Source organism: Myotis myotis, unplaced genomic scaffold (genome assembly GCF_014108235.1).
Source record: "Myotis myotis isolate mMyoMyo1 unplaced genomic scaffold, mMyoMyo1.p scaffold_m19_p_1, whole genome shotgun sequence".
In the NCBI taxonomy this organism is placed as follows: domain Eukaryota; kingdom Metazoa; phylum Chordata; class Mammalia; order Chiroptera; family Vespertilionidae; genus Myotis; species Myotis myotis.
This window is the reverse complement of record NW_023416313.1, coordinates 161,932,576-161,952,790: the sequence shown is the minus strand read 5'-3', so window position 1 is coordinate 161,952,790 and position 20,215 is coordinate 161,932,576. Positions and strand designations below refer to the sequence as shown.

Here is a 20,215-nt window from a genome sequence, read left to right as displayed (position 1 = left end):
GTTGTTTTCTGCAGAGCCCTTTCCCAGACCTACTCCCTCACATCCTTCCCTCTTTACCCGGACCCCTCCAGCACCCTCCGCGGGCGCGCGCACACACTCCCAAGGAATTCTGGTCAAGCACCATTGATGTCTAATCCTAAACCAATTAAGAAGGCTAATCCACAGGAGGCACATATGCATTCTGCTCTCTAATCTAGGCAGAACAGCCAGGGTGGCCTAAGGGCCCACGTAAGAAAGTAGTTTCACTGGGACCTTTGCATTTACCACAGCCTGGAGGTCGGTGTTCTTTTCCTGATGTTCCTGCCCATTCCGTTTTAGACTGGGTGACCAGCCCCAGCACCGTGGCAGTCCAATGGGCTGAGGACAAAAGAGAGCTGCTATTTTCTCATCTACCTTTCATCTGGCATAAGGATGGTGGGTGCAAAGGCCATCGCGGGCCCCAGCACCTCCCTCCGCCTGGCACAGCAACACAGTGAAGACAGCAATGTCAGAGTGAATCCTCCCTTCTATCAGGTGAGAAGGTACTTGGGCAGAGGCTTGAAAGCTCCCTCGACAAGAGCTATCTGAAAAGTGGAAGGGAATAGTAGTAAAGCTGGGGAAGAAAGCCCAGGGGAGCCAATAAAGGCATTCCTTCCCCCTTGGAGGCCCTTCTGCTTCTTTGCCTGTAAGATCACTGATCATTAAACCTCTCCTCCCAGGTTCCAGTGTATCAGATGTTTAGGTCTGGGGAGAGGTTACAGACCAGGTGTGACTTAGGCTTTTAGGAAGGTCTGCTCAAGCCTGCCAGAAGTTAAGCTCTTAGAAAGCTCTATTTGATGTCAGTGGAAGTCAATCCCAAATAGCTTGGAAGAAAAGGAAAGGGGAAATTTTAGAACTCAGCCTTAGTTTGAACTCCCACATGCATTAATGTAACCCTAGCCCTGCATCTGCTCTATCCCCAGGTGTCCTGCTGTGGGCCTGTTCCCTGTACCTGCTGCTGCCATTCTAGGTGGCCTCATCTCACAGAGTCCACTTGTAGCCGCCTGTTCTACATAATCCTCCATATGGGTGCCTCAGCAGTCTGCTGCCTGCTGCTGTCAAGAACAGTAGTGGAGAAGGTCTGGGGCAAGGCTAATGGCGTAAGTGTGAGGGGATAGAGTTGCACTGACAAGATTCCGGTTGGGGGCTGGAGACAAATGAGTGGATAATACCCATGGGAAGTAGGTACCTCTCTATGCATGACGACTTGCCCTCCTTCCAGATCCAGATGTCCTCGGGGTTTTGTGCCCATCTGTTTGGCCACTCTCACTGCCCAGTGCTCAGTGGCTCTGGGGCTGTGTACCGAGTTTGTGCAGGAACTGCCACCTTCCACCTGCTGCAGGCTGTGCTGCTGGTCCACCTGCACTCCCCTACCAGCCTTCGGGCACAGCTACATAATAGGTTTGTGTGTACTCTTTGGGTGGGGAGGGAAGTAGACATAAGCTTCAGGAAATTCCAAGATGAAGTAATAGCATTGTAAAAAGACAGAAACAGGTAGTTTCTTTTTATTTTTTAAAATTGATTTTGAGAGGGAGGGAGGGATGTTGTTTTGTTGTTCCATTTATTTATGCATTCACTGGTTGATTCTTGTATGTGCCCTGACCGGGTATGGAACCCACAACCTTGGTGTATTGGGATGACCCTCTAACCAACTGAGCTACCTGGCCAGGGCCTGAACTTCCAGTTTCTAAAATGGAGGTGACAGTGGGATTATATGCAAGCCCTATGTCAATAGTAAAATGCTGTCCAAATGTTATTTAGGTATCTGAGAGGATCTGGAATAAGCTGCAATGGGCCTGCTTCCAGCTGCTCTCACACAAGACTCCTTTCCTATACTTAGCTGTCTCTTCTCTCCTTCTTCCTAGTCTTGCTTTCTCCTTTGCCTTCCTCAGTAGGTACTACTGTCCACTCTCCTTTGCCTTTTCTTCTGAACCTGTTTTTCTTTCCCTGCTAACCAGCTTCTGGCTTCTCAAGCTGCTGTTCCTGCTAGGTCTCTGTGCTGTTGCCTTCTGCATCCCTGATGAGCATCTCTTCCCAGGTACCTTCCATTTCATATCCTGATCAGTAGGCTAAAAGATTTTCTAAGAAAAAGAGAGTAGGAAGACAAGGAGTAATATGATCAGCTACATTTTCCCACTGGTCCCCCACTTGCAGCCTGGCATTACATTGGCATCTGTGGAGGCTTCACATTCATCCTGTTGCAGTTGGTGCTTATCACAGCCTTCGCCCATTCCTGGAATAAGAACTGGTAAGGAGCACATAACCCTAACGGCTCTTCCTGGGAATGTTGCCTGACATTACTAGACCCAGCGGGCTTGGGCAAAGGACATGACAGGTCCATGTTCCCTAACTTCTCACTGAACAATATCAAAAAAGCTCAGGAATCTGATAACTCTGTGGGCCAGTTGGGATGGGTAGTCACACCAGTCTTCTGGGAGAGGGGAATAGTTGGTAATGGTAATAAAAAAAAGAGTTGGAGCCCCAAGCCATTGCCCACCTGCACCCTTAGGCAGACAGGTGCATTCCAAGACTGTCGCTGGTTCCTAGCCATGCTGCTGGCCACCCTAGTATTCTACAGCATGGCAGGTGTGGCAGCAGTGTTCCTGTTCCACAACTACACGCACCCAGCTGGCTGCCTGCTCAACAAGATGCTGCTTAGTCTGCACCTTTGTTTCTGTGGCCTCCTCTCCGTCCTCTCCATCGCTCCTTGCATCCGCCTCAGTGGGTACATGCCTTGCAACATTCCAGATTTGGGGGACCTTGAGTATAGCAAATTACATTAGTTTCCCTAATCTATCAATTCTTTGCTTCCCCCAAAGGGTGGGGAAACATAAGTGGGGTTAGGGGTAGAAATGGAAGAAATTACTACCCTGTAGACTAAAGCAATGATCCCCATTCTGCCCAGAGCAACCTCGTTCTGGCCTTCTACAAGCCTCTATCATCAGCTGTTATATCATGTACCTGACCTTCTCTGCACTGTCCAGCCGACCTCCAGAGAGTGGTAAGGACAGGACCTGGATTCCCCAGGCTAAACGCCCCCCCCCCCTTTTTTTTTTTGCTCTTGCCAAATACTTAGTTTTGTTCTTACCACTTTTCTTCTACCCTTCTCAGTAATTCTTCAAGGACAGAATCACACACTGTGTCTGCCTGGCCTGAGTAAAATGGAACCCCAAACACCAGACACTTCTCTGGCAGTGCTGAGTGCTGGCATCATGTATGCTTGTGTGCTTTTTGCTTGGTGCGTAAAAGTGTCAAGGGTAGAGGTATGAGAGAAGGAAAAATGCCCAGAACTCTGGGACCGTGTTTATTTAAACTTTAAAACACGACATGAGGAAAGCTCTCCATGAACAGAAAGTTTCTAAGAATAGCACTTGTCAGATGATCTGTATAAGAAAAAGGGGGCAAGGGGAATGATATGAGAATTAAAAATACATGCAAACATTTTAGGGCCCTCGTGTGAAGATTTCTAAATCTTTGGGGGGGAAATGGTTCTAGGAACACAATATCCTCCTGAGAGTTACCAGTTGGCAGTAGGTGCCAGCAGGCAATTCCCTCCTGCTATTTGACTAAACCTGCTTGAGAACTGTATTCTTTCTCAGCAATGAGGCTTCCTACCTGGCTGAAGTATTTGGACCCTTGTGGATCATCAAGGTTTACAACCATGAGTTCCAGGTGAGAATGGAGAGTTTGATATCCCCAGTTCAGTATCGCCAGTTCAGTGCCCCTCCCTCCACACACACACAGACAGACACACATCCTACCAATCTCTACCCAGAAAGCTCAGATTCTAGCTGCTATTACCTTTTATTGAGTACCCACAATGTGCTAGGCACTGTACTACTTTACATACATAATCTCATTTAATATAATCCTCACAACAACCCTGTGAGGTAGGTTATTTGCTCCATTTTACAAATGGAGAAACTGAGGCACAGATTAAACATCTTACCAAAATTCCCATAGCCAGTTATATGCTGGAGCTAGCATTTGAACCCAGGTGTGCCTCTACTTCTTACTCCAGATATTTTCAAAGAAAGGGAGTTTCCTATGTTAATACCTTCACATTCTTTTCAAAGTCATTCCAAAACATGCTGCCTTTTGTTTTACAGAAGCCCTCACTCTGTTTCTGTTGCCCTGAAACAGTGGAGCCAGAGGAAGGTGAGTGTCAAGTGAGGATCCATAAGAAAGTGTAGATTTCTGCAGTGCCAAAGAGCCCTTAAGTGCTTTCACAAAGGAAGCTGGGGGAGGAGGAAGGTGGAAGAGGTATTTCAGCAGCACTGTTGCCCTCCCTCTATTCAGGGCAAAGAGGAGCTGCCAGGCCAGGTGACCAAGAGACCTCTCCAGCTCCTCCAGTGCAAGCCCAGCATCTTTCCTACAGCTATTCTGCCTTCCACTTCGTCTTCTTCCTTGCATCACTCTATGTCATGGTTACCCTTACCAACTGGTTCAGGTAGGATGGGGAAGTAGGCCTGGGATACTCTCCTGAAAACCTAGCTATTGTAGGGACTGAATCAAGGCCAGTCCTCAGGGTTCCCAGGAGACTCACATGGGTCTGCCATAATCTGATGGCTAGGGCAGGTCCAAACGCTAAGGCCCTTCCTATTCTCTAACCGCAGACTTTGGTTCCACAGCTATGAGGGAGCAGAACTGGAAAAGACCTTCACCAAGGGTAGCTGGGCTACCTTCTGGGTCAAGGTTGCCTCATGCTGGGCTTGTGTACTCCTCTATCTATGGCTGCTACTGGCACCACTCTGTTGGTCCCCCACCCAGAACTCCAAGCCTCCACCTATCTTCAGGCAACAATGTCATCGTATTAGTATCGCCAGATAACAAATATCTATTCTAGGCATTTTTAATACAACTGAGGTTCCCTTGAGGTTGTGCCCCTAGTCTTGGTTCGGGAGAGCTGTACAGCCTAGCAAACACCTCAAGGACACAATGGACAGTTAGTTACCTCATTTAGGTTGAAGTCAATACTATGTCTGAATTGGAAAAAGTGCCCAAATATACCCTAATGCCCTGGCCAAGTATCTGACTCACTAGAGCTACCATTACATCTTCACCCCCAACTCAAGAGCTAACTCCCAAGTCTACATACAGCTCAGGAACCACTCTCATGGTGGAGAGGGGGACAGGGAAAGACCAACAGGGACTGAAGGCATACTTGGCTCTGCCCTTGGAGATAAAAAGAAACATAAGCAGTTCAGCCCTGGGCACAGGATATAAGAAGCCCAGAACCCCAGAGCACAGAAAGGAAGGAACAGAGACTACCCCAGCTTTTAATCCTGATCTTGAGGTCAAAGGAAGTGGGAAGACAGAAACCACCCTCATTCCACACGGACTGGAAGAAGAGAATGTGAACACTTGAAAGCAGCTGACTGTGGGAAGGCGGTGAACAGCAGGATTTTTGGGCCAACTTTCAAGCAAGCAAACAAACGGAGAAAGAATAAGGAAGAGGGGCATAAACTTAAGTCTCGAGCCTTCCTTCTTAGGCCCTCAACTCCACCCTTGGGATGGTGTTAAGGTCTGGGTAGGGGACAAAAATTACAGAAAAGAAGTCCCTATGGTTCTTAGAGGATTCCTCTACCACATGCCCAGAGTACTTCTCTGCTTGTTGTAGTATAATAAAGGATTTCTCTGTGATGTTTCACTTAGGCTACATATCCACAGCCTTTTAGGGTCTAACATTCTCTCCCCTTTTCGTGGGAAAGGGCAGCCATTCCTCCATCCCCATCCCCCCCCCCCCCAAATCCCCAGTCAAACCAGTCGCTCAAGGAATTACAAAGCTACTTTTAATACTTTGGGGTGAGCCCCACAGGAATAAAAAAACACTGGGAAGTGGTAACCCTCTCACCCCCAGGAGTGGCCCAGGGGGAGAGAGGCTACCTGAGGGGAAGGAAGCACAAAAGGGGCCCGCTGCAGACTCGGGGCAAAGGGAATGCCATCGGTGCTGGGACCTGTGAGCACTACAGGAGGAAACGCGAGCGTGGTGGGACTGGCTCCAGGCACACAGGCGAAGGGCAAGAGGGTTGGACACGAAGCCACAAAGCTACTTGGGTTCCTCCTTCTTCTCGTTTGCCTTTTTCTGCTTCTGCTGCATGATCTCCGAGTCCCTGGGGGTAGAGATGATGGGGCACTGGGAGGTACCAGAGGGCAAAAGGGACAAGATGCAGGGGGGATGAAGGGCACAAAAGGATAAGATGGAAGTGGACGGGACAAAATTCAGCGTGTGGCTGCTGTATTCCCACAGGAGACTAAAAGGAAGGGAGCTGAGGCTCAAAAAAGGGCGATCCGTCTCTATCTGGCTGCTGCCCAAGGGGTCAGAAGTCTGGCCGCACACAAGGCTATTCTGTGCTGAGCACCACACCCAGCCACACTAGTGAAAAGGTGGGGAGAAGGGAGGAGACGCGAACAGCAAGGAGGGCCAAGAGCACAGGGCTGTCGCCGCCACTAAAGCATCTGAAATGTGAAGCTCCCTGCCCTTGCCCTTCAGGTCAGGCCCAGGGGCACTCAGACACCGGACTCCGGCCGGCACCCGCCCCGTCCCGTCCCTTCCTGCGAAGCAGCGAGCTAACCATGGGCGCGCGGGGAGGAAACGGAGCCCTAGAGGAAGCACTGCGCCCTGCCCCTCGCGACTCCTTCGGATGTCAGCCCCGAGGCAGCGCTCCTCTCTGCTCCAGCCCTCGGCCCGGCCCGAGTCTCACCCCGCCTGCGGTCCTCCCCTCCCAGGGGCTACCTCTGCTTGCGGGCGGCAGCAGAAAGCCCGTCATCTCGGCGCTTTCCCTTCACCGAGTCGCTCTGCTTCTTCATATTCTTCTGGCGGGCGAGCTCGCGCTGGTTACCGCCTAGAGGAAGGAGGCAAAAGGTGAGCCGCGGGGGCCTCCCCGGCCACACACCGGCGTCCCCCCAACCTCGCCGGGCGGTCTCCAGCGGGGTCCCAGACTTCACCCCCGGGTCCCGGCACCGGCCCGTTCCGGGGCTGAGGCTGGTGGGGGGCGGGGTGGGGAGAGGGGGCCGAGCTGCCTGCCTGCCTGCCACGGGGCAGGGCAAACTGAAGAGGGGAGGAAAGACAGTCCCGGGGAGCCTGCTGGAGGCGTGTTTCGAGGTTCGTTCGGGGCGGCGTGGGCTCCCGGACAGGTGGGGTGTGTGGAGATGGGGGGTGTGCAGGGGTCGGGTCGCCGTGGGGGCTCTGGGCCTCTCTCCCCGACGCAGGCGTCTCCCCGCGCCGCGGAAGGTCGGGGCGGCCCTCCGCCGGACCCGGGCGTGGGGGCGGGGGGCGAGCGTCTCTCTAGAAGTGGCGGTGGGCAGGGGCCGATTTCCGGGCGTCGAGGGGAGGGTCGCTAAGAGCGCGCCCCGAAAAGGGCCCCGCTGGGGAGGCAGGAGGCGGCCCGCGGCGGGCCTGGGCAGCGCTGCCCGGGGTGGACGGGGGGAAAGGGCCAGGGGAGAGGGGCGCAGCGCTCACGGGTCATGGCGACGGCAGCGGCTCCGACCTGCCTCCGTTGCGTCCCTTCGTTCACTCCGACGTTGCCGGCCCCGCCCCTTTCTCGCAGCGTAACGGAGCCGTTCTCTCCTCCCCGCCTCCCCGCGCCCGGCGCCGGCTCCCATTGGACAGGAAGAAGCACGTGGGGCCGCGGGCCACGCTGGAGCCGGGGCCGGGGAGGGGCGGGGCTTCGCCGGTCCGGCGCGCGGGGGGCGGGGCTTCCGAGCGGAGTCGCGGGGCGGGCGGGAGAAAGTAGGCCGGTCACGTGGGCGGGGGTGAGGGGCGCGGCTGGCGATGTGGCGCTTCCGCGGGCTCGGGCACGTGATGTGGCGGTGACCTCATGCGGGGACGGCCCGGGACGCGGACGGACTCTCCCGGAGGGAACAGCGGAGGCGGGGGGCGGGTGTTGGGGGGCCCGGGCGGGACGGCGGAATGGGCCGCCGGTTCCGTTGTCAGAACTCCGCGACTGAGTTTGGCGCTGTTACTCAGAATACCCCACGGCCCAGTTAGCCCCTTGCGTTGTCCACGTGCGAGTATGTAAAAGCATGTACAGCGCAACTTCCGAGACCCCATTGCAACCGCACTGTCCCGCTGCCCCAACCCCTCTAATACAGAAATTCGCGGCACACCCCGTGTGCCCTAAAACTTTGGTCTTGCCCATTTCCCCACGGAAACTTTAAATGTGAAGATGCAATGGCTTAGAAGTGTTGGAGGACCCCCAAAATCGGGCTGTGGAGTTGGATTCGGGACTAAGAGGCTGGACAATGTACACATGTCCGTTTCTCACTACACTGTCTCCGCCGGCCGCACACGGTCTTTCGCAGGCAGCTGAATAGGGCGCGAAGCTTACGTTTCCCACGAAACTCACTCTCATTTCTAGCTCCATTCATCCACAAAACTCCCCGCCGGCCCTGAGGAATTGATTGGGAAAAGGAGACATGCTTAGGAAGCATCACAGGGAAGAACTAGTTGTGAAATTTTTTTTTTTTTAGGCTCACCGGAGGATATGTTTTTATTGGTTTTAGAGAGCGAAGAGAGAGAAACATCGTTTAGCCACCTCCCTTGCTCTACTGCTGATGAACCCCTCAACCTGAGTATGTTCCCTGTCCCAGAATCGAACCTGCGACCTTTCAGTGCCTGGGAGGACACTCCCGCAGAGCCACACCCAGCAGGCTGGTTGTGAATTTTAACTTGTGATTTTGTCCAACTAGCTCCCATAGCAGAACCCGCTTGAGGCTGGAACTTCAAACCGGCTTCTCCCTCAACATAGAGTCGAAGGGAAGGCAATAAACCTCAGTGCCATCCTCATAATTTTTGCCATACCTAAGTATCACTTGAACTACTGTCTATCACTTAATTTTTTTTGTATATGTCTTAAATGAAGCATGTAAGTCAAACCTCATATTCCTTTAGAAACTTAAAATCAGTACCACTTGTCCAAAAGCAGAAAATAACTATAAAAATAAATGCAATAAAAATGAAATATATTATTAAACTCTACCCCAAAATACCATTGTTAAAGATGCTGATGCCCCCCTGGCTGGTGTGGCTCGGTTGGTTGAGCATCGTCCTTGTGCGCTGAAAGGTCACAGGTTGGTTTCCTGGTCAGAATACATGCCCAGGTTGCCTCTCTTTTTTTTTTTCTTTTTTTCCTCACCTGAAGATATGTTTTTACTAATTTTTTTTAGAGAGAGAGAGAGAAACATCGATGTGTGAGAGAAACATCGATTGGTTGCTTCCTGTACTCACAATCAAACCTGCAACATTTTGGTGCAAGGAAGGATGCTCCAACCCACTGAGCAACCCAGCCAGGGCCTGCCCTCTCTTTCTTAAAAAGCGAAACTAACAAATGTTAGAGAAGTAATAAGGCATAAGTCTTCTAAACTGAAGCTTTCTCTTGACATAATCAGAAGATTGAAAAGCATTTACTTTTTATACTTTCAATGTTATTCCATGTGCTATGCCTTTTTCAAAAATATTTTTTATTGATTTCATTAATTTACTAGAGGCCGGTGCATGAGATTCGTGCACTGGGGGCGGGGGGGAGGGGGGTGTCCCTCAGCCCTGCCTGCACCCTCTCACAGTCCAGGGCTCTTGCAGCCCGGGACTCCTCAGTCCTTACCGCCCTCCTGCAGCAGAAGTTGAACTCCCACCACTGCCACTGCACTTGCCAGCTGTGTGCCTGGCTTCTGGCTGAGTGGTGCTCCCCCTGTGGGAGTGCACTGACCACCAGGGGGCAGCTCCTGGTTGAGCGGCTGCACCCTGGTGGTCAGTATGCGTCACAGCGACCAGTCGTTCTGGCGTTCAGTCAATTTGCATATTATGCTTTTATTATATAGGATTTTTAATCCTCACCCGATTGATTTTTAGAGAAAGTGGAATAGAGAGGGAAAGGCAGAGAGAAATATTGATGTGAGAGAAACACATCAATTGGTTGCCTCCTACATTCGCCCTGACCAGAGCCGGGGCCTGGGAGGAGCCTGCCACCAAGGTTCATGCCCTTGACTGGAATCAAAACCTGGACCCTTCAGTCTGCAGGCCCACACTCTATTCACTGAGCCAAACCGGTTAGGGCAATTTTTGTTAATTTTAGGAAGGAAGGGAGAGGGAGAGAGAGACAGACAGAAACATCAATGATAAGAGAGAATCATTGATTGGCTGCCTCCTGCTCACTCCACACTGGGGATTGAGCCTGAAACCTGGGCATGAGCCCTGACCTGGAATGGAACCATGACCTCCTGGTTCATAGGTCAACCTTCAACCACTGAGCCATGCTAGCCAGGCAGTATGTCTCTTTCTATCTCTTTCAATTTTCAACCTTTTTTATCTCATGGCATACATAAACTAATTACTAAAATTCTGCAGCACACCAAAAAATATATATTTTTTGCCTATCTGACAAAAAAAATCAAATAATTCTGATTTATTCACACTGGATAGCTATTGTGTTGGCTGTTGTCATATTTTTATTTGACAATCTAAGGGAAAAGAGGTCAGTGCCCTTGACTAAATACTCAGGGATTAATTGCATGTTTTTAAAGTTCTTGCACACACTGGTTGAAAATCGCTGCTCTATACTAACTAAAATTACTTCTCATACCTTCAGTAGCACATATTCCACCCTTTGGTATATGCTAAATGTAACCAAAGTGGCCCACATAATAATGTAACAAATCCTGACTCTGCTGCTTACTGGATTTAATTTTAGACACCTATTTTCTCCATATTTGAATTCCATTTATATGAAAAATAGAAATAATATTGTTGTGTAAAAGGTTAATAACTTGATATAAAGGGCCTGGCCCATAATAGGCATTTGGTTAATGTGTCCTCCATTTTCCTTTTTCAAGTCCTAAAAATTCTTCCTTCTCCAAATTTCTCTAACCCATCTGTGGTAGCTAGTCTTTGAGTCGGCCCCTAATGATCCCACCCTCCTGGTATTCCACCTCTACCACACTGAATCAAGGTTGGTCTGTGACTAATAGATTATGGCTATGTCATTTCTGATGCTAAATTATAAGAGACATTGTGACTTCTGTGTTCATCTCTCTCTTAGATCATTGGCTGTGAGAGGAGCCAGCTGCCATGTCTTGAGGAGGGGCCCACATAGTTAAGAACCAAGGCCGTGGGTCAACAGCTAATGGGGAAAGAAAATACCTCCATTTAAACTCAGCACAGAGTTGAGAATTAGGGAACAGAGAGAATGAAGACCCAAGTCTCTGAAGCAGAGAAGGAAGAGGGTCAGGATTTAGGGACCCCAGATATAAAGTGAGAAGATGAGGAAACCGGACTTATAGGGTGGAGACATCACCTGCAGACCCACAACAACAATCTGACCATGATTCATAAGAATTTGGGCTATTTGGCTTCCCAGCCCCAGGCTCCGAAAGGATCCAAGCTACATGTGTCCCCTTATATGCAGAGAAGCCACAGAACAAGCCCTATGGGGAAAACTGAGCCAGCCAGAGATGAGTGAAATAATGTAGGATGAGGAAGAAAGTTTTCTTTGGCACCTGTTACTTCCTTATCAACTTTAGTAGCTCAGGTGGGTGAGAGTGGCATAAGCCTGTAACCAGTCTTCTCTTATCAATTGACCTCACCCTACCCCATGTCCAAGAGTCTAATTCCCATCTTATTGGAACCTAGAACTCCAGTCTAATTTTTCAAGGAGTTGCTCAAAAAATTCACTCATTCTTTCATAAATATTCTTTGTGTTGTACACCAATTATGTGTCAACTATTATATTAGGTACTAGAGGCCTGGTACATGAAATTCATGCAATGGGGGAGGGGGAGTGTCCCTCAGCCCAGGCTGTGCCCTCTCGCAGTCCAGAACCCCTTGAGGGATGTTTGCCTGCTGGCGTAGGCCCGATTCCCTCAGAGATCAGGCCTAAGCCAGGAATTGGACATCCCTCTCACAGTCCAGGACCCCTCAATCCTTATCACCTGCCTTCTCGCTGCTCCCTACTGCTTGGCTTGCTGCTCCTTAGCGCTGCCATGGAGGTAGGAGAGGCTCCCACCACTGCCACTGCGCTTGCCAGTGTGAGTCCAGCTTCTGGCTGAGCGGCACTTCCCCTGTGGTAGTGCACTGACCAGCAGGGGGTAGCTCCTTGTTGAGTGTCTGCTCCCTGGTGGTCAGTGCGCATCATAGCGACCCATTATTCTGGTCGTTCCACTGTAACAGTCGCTTAGGCTTTTATTATATAGACTAGAGGCCCGGTGCACAAATTCGTGCACAGCTGGGAGGAGGAGCCACAGGCGGTTGGCTGGTCAGCCCCGCCCCCTTGTGAACTCCCAGTTGAACTCCGGGTTGGACTCCCATTCAAGGGGACAATTTGCATATTAGCTTTTTATTATATAAGATTAGGCATATATTCATTCCTGGGTTTCAGCACCAAAAAATAAGATTAGGCATATAGTGATGAACAAAACGTATATCTCTATATTCATGGAACATTGTATTGAGAGGAAATAGCTCTCATATATATATATATGCACATATATACAGACATATGTATTTCTGTATATATATGTATATGATATATATATACACACAGAAATTATAATAACTGCTTTGAAGGAAAAGGATTCTATGTAAGGATGATATTCAAAATATTTAACTGGGTGCACACAGCATAAGCACCTACCAATCAAAACAGATTTCAGTGTAATCTGAATTAAGACTAACCGTGTCACCCAGCCGGCATGGCTTAGTGGTTGAGCATCGACCTACGAACCAGGAGGTGACGGTTCAATTCCAGGTCAGGGCATATGCCCAGGTTGCGGACTCGATTTCCAGTGTGGGGCATGTAGGAGGCAGCCTATCAATGATTTTCTCTCATCATTGATGTTTCTATCTCTCTCCCCCTCTTCCTTCCTCTTTGAAATCAACAAAAAATATATTTTAAAAAAGATTATCTGTGAACAATTCTTCTACCTGTCCTGGTAAGAAATTATAGTACTGCTGGTTTTATGCAGGGAGTATACCTGTAGACCCTGTAGATCAGGGGTCCTCAAACTTTTTAAACAGGGGGCCAGTTCACTGTCCCTCAGACCATTGGAGGGCCGGACTATAGTTAAAAAAAAAAAAAAACTATGAACAAATTCCTGTGCACACTGCAAATATATTATTTTGAAGGAAAAAAACAAAACGGGAAGAAATACAATATTTGTATTGGCATGTGGCCCGCGGGCCGTAGTTTGAGGACCCCTGCTGTAGATTATAACTTTGATTAGGGAGGTGAAACAAGTGATATTTGAGCTGAAGCAAAAGGATGAGGAGTTAGCTGGGCCAAGGGAAAAGGGGCTGGGAGAACATTTCAGGAGAAGGAAGGACCTAAAGCCCTGCTTCCTCAATCCATTTTATCAAGAGCCTGCCTCCTGGGTAGGTAGTAGGCAAGTCACTGATGCCTAGTGAGCAGGGTGGAGTTAAACCAGGTCAGGAAGTAGGTATGGCAGTGGCATGATCTGAGTTCTACTGCTAACACCACCACTAGCGAACACTTTTTAAATTTTTATTGATTGATTTTTAGAAAAAGGGAAGAGAAAGAGAGCGAAACATTGTTTCACTTATTTATGTATCCATTGGTTGCTTTGTGTGTGTGACCCGACTGAAGGTTGAACCCACAACCTTAGCAACCTTAGCAACCTTAGTAAATGAGGACAACGCTCTAACCAACTGAGCTACCTGGCCAGGGCACTTACTGATTGTTTGATATTAGAAAAAGAAATGGAGAGAGATAGAAATATTGATTTGTTGCCCTCGCTGGTTTGGCTCAGTGGATAGAGCGTCAGCCTGCGGACTGAAAGGTCCCAGGTTCGATTCCGGTCAAGGGCATGTATCTTGGTTGTGGGCACATCCCCAGTGGGAGGTGAGAAGGAGGCAGCTGATCGATGTTTCTCTCTCACTGATGTTTCTAACTCTCTATCCCTCTCCCTTCCTCTCTGCAAAAAAAATCAATAAAATATATTTAAAGAAAAAAAAATATTGATTTGTTGTTCCACTTATTTATGCACTCATGGTTGATTCTTGTAAGTGCCCTGAACAGGGATCAAACCTATACAACCTTGGCGTATTAGGACAACCCTCTAACCAACGGAGCTACCTGGCTCGGACGACTAGCTAACATTAAGTGAGTGCTTATTAAGTGTACTTTTCTTATTTGAGCCTCACAATGACTTTTTGAGATGTCATCATCCCCTCTCTACCAGTTTATAAACCTTGGAACAGGCAGGTTACCAGTAGATAACTTACCCAAGGAAACTCAGACAATAAAGACCGAGAGCCTAACCCTGTCTGTGCTCTTCCTCAGCAGGATGTAAATTCGGAAGAGACCAGTCGGTGGGAGGAAAATGAAATACAACAGATAATCGGAAATGGGGAGAGCAGTCAGGAGGCTGTCACAGACATCCAGGACGCTAGGCCTCATTTTGTAACAGATAACTGAAATGTAATTCAGACCAGTTTGGGCAAACGGGAGAATTTGTTGGTTTATAGAACCAAATTGTGGGCTGGGCTGTGGCTGACACTAGGGAAAATTAAAACCAGTGAAAAGGAGATGCCTCCATGTCTCCTATCTTGCTTTATTTTCTCAGACCCAGATTTCTTGACATGATAGGAAATGGCCATCAGTGGTACCTGCCTTCACATCTCACAGATTGTCCAAGAGAGAGGGTCTGAGTCTCTTCCTTTAGTTTCTGTGTTTAAAATCCCAGGGCTCTGATGGATCAGTGCCTATTCTCGCGGTGGGAAGGTGGGTGTGCAGCAGGATATAATGAGAGCTACCTCCCAGCAAAATCACATGATTAATATGGGAAGGAACAGAGTTATCAGAGAAAGGGAGTTTGTTCCCCCCCCCCCCAAAAAAAAACAAAACACAGGATACTAGACAAATAAAAGATACCCACTACATCAGGGAGGAAAAGATAGCCACTTGGACTAAAATGGTGGCAGCAGAAATGGCAAAAGTGTGCAGTTTCAAAATATATTTTGGAGATTCAATGATGGAGGAAGATACTGTTGTTTCCTGAGTTCATTCATTTCTTTATGAAATATTAGCTGTACACTTATTATGTGCCAGACACTTTTAGACACTGGCTATAATTCAGGTCTCTGAATTCATGAAGTTGACACTTACTGGAGGAGAGTGACAATTCTCAAGTAAACAAACCAAACAATATAGAATGACAACTTGTGTTAAGTGTTAAAAGAGAAACAAAGGTGTGAGGATGAAGAGTAACAGGGGAACTGCTGCCTGAAGGTGAGTCTCGGCTTCTCGCGTTCCTCCCTGGACAACGTGAGCTTCAGCTTCTCCTCAAACTACCAGACTCCCTGCAGCCGCTCAGCTACTGGGTCCAGCCAACCAGCAGCACGGCCAGCATCTATGCAGGTGCGGGGCTCGGGCTCCCAACTCTCCACGTCCCACTCCACCAGTGTGCAGAGTGGCTGGGGGGCTGGGGGCCTCGCTGCGGGGATGGCCGTGGGTCTAGCAGGCACAGGGGGCGTCCAGAGTGAGCAGGAGACTGCAATGCCTGAATGACTGCCTGGCCTCCTCCCTGGAGAGGGTGAGAAGCCTGGAGGCTGATAATCGGAGTCTGGAGATCAAAATCCGGGAACACCTGGAGAAGAAGGTCAGAGACTGGAGGCATTATTTCAAAACCATCGAGGGCTCAGATCTTTGCAGGGTCTGTGGGCAATGCCTGCATTGTTCTACAGCCTGAAAGTGCCTGTCCTGCTGCTGATGACTTCAGAGTCAAGTATGAGACAGCGTTAGCCGTGCTTCAGTCTGTGGAGAGTGACATCAATGGGCTGCGAAAGGTCCTTGATGACACCAATATCACTCGACTGCAGCTGGAGACAGAGACCGAGGCTCTCAAGGAGGAGCTGATCTTCATGAAGAAGAACCATGAGGAGGAAGTAAATGGTTTACAAAACTAGATTAAGTTCACTGTGGAGTGGGCTGCCCCCAAATCTCAGGACCTCAGCAAGATCATGGCAGACATCCCAGCCCAGTATGATGAGCTGACTCTGAAGAACCAAGAGGAGCTAGACAAGTACTGGTCCCAACAGATCGAGGAGAGCACCACAGTGGTCACTTGCAGACCGCTGAGATAGGAGCTGCTGAGATGACAATCACAGTCCTTGGAGAGTGCCCTGGACTCAATAAGAAGTCTGAAGGCCGGCTTGGAGAACAGCCTACGGGAGGTGGAGATGCGCTATGCCATTCAGGTGGAGCAGCTCAACAGGATCCTACTGCACCTAGAGTCAGAGCTGGCCCAGGCCCAGGCTGAGGGGCAGCGCCAGACCCAAGAGTACAAGACCCTATTGAACATCAAGGACAAGCTGGAGTTTGAGGTCGCCACCTACCGCCGCCTGCTGGAAGAAGGGGAGGACTTCCATCTTAGTGATGCCCTGGACAGCAGCCAGTCCGTGCAATCCATTCAGAAGACCACCACTCGCAGGATTGTGGATGGCAAAATAGTGTCTGAGGTCAACGGCACCAAAGTTCTAAGGTGTTAAAGGCAACAAAAGTGTGGCGCCCCTTGTGGAGGGGTAAGAGGTCAATAAAAAGTTCAGAGATAAAAAAAAAAAAAAAAGAGTAATGGGAAACCCATTTCTGCAGTGACATTTAAACTGAGGCCTGAAGCCAGTTTTAGGAAAAGTAGACAAGGGTTCCAGCAGTGCAGTTTAATCAATACACAGACAATAGGAACAGCATATTCCAAGGCCCTGAGTGGAGAACAAATTTGGATAATTAGATTAATTTGAATGACCACATACTGAAATGACCCAGTGCCTTGCTTGTAGAAATGACTAGCCAATAGCACTGGAGAAAAAAAACTGTTAACATGAAAACAAGTCAAAACAAAACAGAAACAGAAAATAAATTCTCAGAAAATATAGAAACAATTCCAGGAACAAAAGAAAATGGGAGGGGGGACTATAATTAGTATCCTTAGAGATGAATAGAATATTGAACAGGAGAGCTATAAAAACAAACATTCAGAGAATAATAAAAAGTTACTGGAGCCCTGACCAGTTTGGCTCAGTGGATAGAGCGTCGGCCTGCAGACTGAAGGGTCCCAGGTTCAATTCCGGTCAAGGGAATGTACCTTGGTTGCGGGCACATCCCCAGTAGGGGGTGTGCAAGAGGCAGCTGATCGATGTTTCTAACTCTCTACCCCTCTCCCTTCCTTTCTGTAAAAATATCAATAAAATATATTTTTTAAAAGTTACTGGAAATTAAAAATATGATAGCTGAGAGAAAATATCAATAGAAGGGTTGGAAAATATAAGTTGAATAAATATTCCAGGCCCTGACCGGGTAGCTCAGTTAGTTAGAGCAGCATCCTGATACCTCAAGATTGTGTGTTCGATCCCCAGTCAGGGCACATACAAGAATCAACTAAATAAGTGGAACAACAAAAATTTATCTCTCTCAAATCTATCAATAATAAAAAACAAGAAAAAATATTCTAGAAAACTGGACAAAAAAGTGATAGACAATAGGAGAGGAGGAAAAAGAAAACTATAGAGTCAACTCAGGAATCTCCAGCATCGATTTATATGAATTTCAGGATGAGAGGGAAGTAAAACAAAAATTGAGGGGATCTATTGAGTGCTCAGCACATGGAATGAGAAAAGATCTACCACATATCAGAACACTGGAGTCAAAGAAGCACCCTAAAGGCTTCTGAGACATAGAACAGGTCACCAAGGATGGGTATTCACAATGACTTCAGACTTGTCAGCAGCAACACTGGTAGCCAAAAGGCAATGGAGCAATGTCATCAAATATCTGAAGAAAAATAACTAACAACCTAGAATTTTTCACCCAGCCAAGCTATCAGTTAATTATGAGAAAAAAAAATTAAAATATATTTGTATTGATTTTAGAGAGAGGAAGGGAGAGGGATAGAGAGATAGAAACATTGATCCCATCAGCTTCCTCCTGCATACCCGCTACTGGGGATCAAACCTGCAACCTGAGCACATGCCCTGACCAGGAATTAAACCATCACCTCCTGCTTCATGGGCCGGTGCTCAACCACTGAGCCACATTGGCTGAGCTAATTATGAGAATTTGTAGTCTCAAAGAAATTATCTACCAAGCACCCCTTTCAGGAAGCTAATGGAGATGTACTCCACCAAAATAAGAGTAAACAAATAAACAAAAGTCATAGAAACCAGGAAAAAGGGTATCCAACGTAGGAGATAAGTGAAGGATATATGCTGGTTGCTGGTGAAGGATCCAAGACCAATAGCTTTGCAGTAGGCTTAGAGAACAACCATCTCAGATTGGAGCAGGAAGGTGAAATGTTTTGGAGGCATATATTTGTGTAAGGAAAAAAAAATGATAAAACTGATAAACTCTTTGATTGTATCTGAACATATTGAGAGGAGATTTCTAGAAGAGAGTATGAGAATTAATTGATGCCGAAACCGGTTTGGCTCAGTGGATGAAGCGTCGGCCTGTGGACTGAAAGGTCCCAGGTTCGATTCCGGTCAAGGGCATGTACCTTGGTTGTGGGCACATTCCCAGTGGGAGGTGTGCAGGAGGCAGCTGATTGATGTGTTTCTCTCTCATCGATGTTTCTAACTCTCTATCTCTCTCCCTTCCTCTCTGTAAAAAATCAATAAAATGTATTTTTTTTAAAAAAAGAATTAATTGATAAGTACATAGATAGTTAAGTAAATAAATTAAAAAAGAATTATTAATTTCAGGTGAAAATATACAAGAAAGGGGATATAAACAGTACATTAAGTGTCACAGCTTGAAAATAACATTTACACACTTATAAGTTGTAAACATTCAATATTGACTTAACAAAAGTAACATTACTATATTAGGAGAATAGAGAGAAAGTACAAGCATATTCATGTGGAGGATGAGAGCATGAAGTTCTCATATTAAAAATAGAAGTCAGTGTATATTTGAAACTTACCCAGCTGGCATGGCTCAGAAGTTGAGCATCGAACTATGAACTGGGAGGTCACGGTTCGATTCCTGGCTAGGGCTCATGCCGGGCTTGCGGGCTTGCAGGCTTGAAACCCAGAGTGGGGCATATAGGAAGCAGCCAATCAATGATTCTCTCTCATCATCGATGTTTCTATCTCTCTTCTCTCCTCCCCTCCTCCCTGAAATAAATAAAAATATATCTTTTTAAATCTGAAACTTAAAAAACAAGAAATGGTGTGATATTTAGAAAAAGCAATAAATGGCAGAAGAATCAGCTAAGAGTTGTAATCTCCTTTACGCATTGGGAAGCAGAGTGGGATAAGGATTTTTTGTTGTTGTTGTTGTTTGTTTTTTTAGGATTTTTTAAAAATTTATCTTTATTGTTGAAAGTATTCCAGATGTCCCCCTTTTTTTCCCCATTGATCCCTTCCACCCCACACCCATCCCCCCCATTGTAAGTAATAAAAAACATATAATAAAGAACATGCATGTACATGTGTAACTTTCATAAAAACAAATAAATATTTAATTTAAAACCCAATCATGGCCCAGCCCATGTGGCTCAGTGATTGAGCATCGACCCATGAACCAGGAGATCATCGTTTGATTCCTGGTCAGTGCACATGCCTGGGTTGTGGGCTTGATCCCCAGTAGGGGACATGTTTCTAGCTCTCTCTCTCTCTCTCTCCCCCCTCCCACATCTCTCTGAAATCAATAAAAACATATTAAAAACAAAACCAACCATGGTAAGGAATGAAATAGCCTAGGAGGAGAGAGCAGAATAAGAGGTCTTGGTACTGATCTTTTAGGAAATCTTCATTTACCATCATCCTCACCTCCCACTGCTCCCCCTGCCCCACCCCCGTTCCTCTCCCCAGCAAACCATAAGTTTGGATTGAGAGAAGAAAGTGTTGATAGAAAGAAACAGATAAACATCCAGGAACAGGTCCAGAGACAAAGATACCTAGGATAGGAGAAGAATGCAGAAAGAGTGTGGGCTAGAGTTATCCCCACAGAAAAGGTGGCTTTGCATTGGGAGCAGGTTCTAAGTCCTGGAAGGCTCAGGGCTGACGGAGGTGTCCATTCTTGAAGAGCTGCTAAATATGGATCAGGAAATGCCTAAGGAGGGGAGCTAAGGCACTTTACCTTGGGCTTCTTCGGGCCTGGGTGATGACATCTCACCCCTGACCACTGGTGCTCCTGAATAGCTCCTTGCTTCCACCAAGCACCTCCTCCCCATCTTACCTGCCTTTGTGAAC

At 47.8% G+C, this 20,215-nt stretch overlaps 2 protein-coding genes and 1 pseudogene across 4 annotated transcripts; 2 read left to right on the top strand and 1 right to left on the bottom strand.

Annotated features, from left to right (window-relative positions):
* The first annotated feature begins 123 nt into the window (after nt 1-123).
* On the top strand, nt 124-5,554 carry SERINC4 (serine incorporator 4). 2 transcript variants are annotated; one of them, XM_036299713.1, is made up of 12 exons: nt 124-513; nt 942-1,118; nt 1,241-1,419; nt 1,977-2,056; nt 2,173-2,266; nt 2,528-2,739; nt 2,924-3,019; nt 3,130-3,256; nt 3,618-3,690; nt 4,128-4,176; nt 4,318-4,468; nt 4,650-5,554. In XM_036299713.1, exons 1-12 carry the CDS (start codon nt 412-414, stop codon nt 4,846-4,848), a joined length of 1,539 nt encoding a protein of 512 aa, XP_036155606.1. In that variant the 5' UTR covers nt 124-411; the 3' UTR covers nt 4,849-5,554. The 2 variants fall into 2 exon arrangements, with proteins under 2 accessions (XP_036155606.1, XP_036155614.1); XM_036299721.1 differs by lacking the exons at nt 124-513; nt 942-1,118; nt 1,241-1,419; nt 2,528-2,739 and having other exon boundaries at nt 1,651-2,266.
* Nucleotides 5,555-5,788: 234 nt separating this feature from the next.
* Nucleotides 5,789-7,614, bottom strand: SERF2 (small EDRK-rich factor 2). Of its 2 annotated transcripts, none has more exons than XM_036299702.1 (3): nt 7,481-7,614; nt 6,755-6,863; nt 5,789-6,131 (listed from the first exon to the last, which is right to left on the bottom strand). In XM_036299702.1, the coding sequence occupies exons 1-3, from the start codon at nt 7,485-7,487 to the stop codon at nt 6,068-6,070; spliced, it is 180 nt and encodes a 59-aa protein (XP_036155595.1). In that variant the 5' UTR covers nt 7,488-7,614; the 3' UTR covers nt 5,789-6,067. The 2 variants fall into 2 exon arrangements, with proteins under 2 accessions (XP_036155595.1, XP_036155587.1); XM_036299694.1 differs by having other exon boundaries at nt 7,509-7,586.
* Nucleotides 7,615-7,930: 316 nt separating this feature from the next.
* Nucleotides 7,931-16,593, top strand: LOC118675497 (annotated as a pseudogene).
* Nucleotides 16,594-20,215: the final 3,622 nt, after the last annotated feature.

What these genes read in the sequence shown, in the direction of transcription:
- SERINC4 (XM_036299713.1), top strand. Translation starts at nt 412, where the DNA reads ATGGTGGGTGCAAAGGCCATCGCGGGCCCCAGCACCTCCCTCCGCCTG. An exon ending in CATTCCTGGAATAAGAACTG is followed by an intron (nt 2,267 to 2,527) that starts GTAAGGAGCACA and finishes CTGCACCCTTAG; the next exon opens with GCAGACAGGTGCATTCCAAG. An exon ending in GCTTGTGTGCTTTTTGCTTG is followed by an intron (nt 3,257 to 3,617) that starts GTGCGTAAAAGT and finishes ATTCTTTCTCAG; the next exon opens with CAATGAGGCTTCCTACCTGG.
- SERF2 (XM_036299702.1), bottom strand. An exon ending in GCTGCCGCCCGCAAGCAGAG is followed by an intron (nt 6,132 to 6,754) that starts GTAGCCCCTGGG and finishes CTCTACCCCCAG; the next exon opens with GGACTCGGAGATCATGCAGC.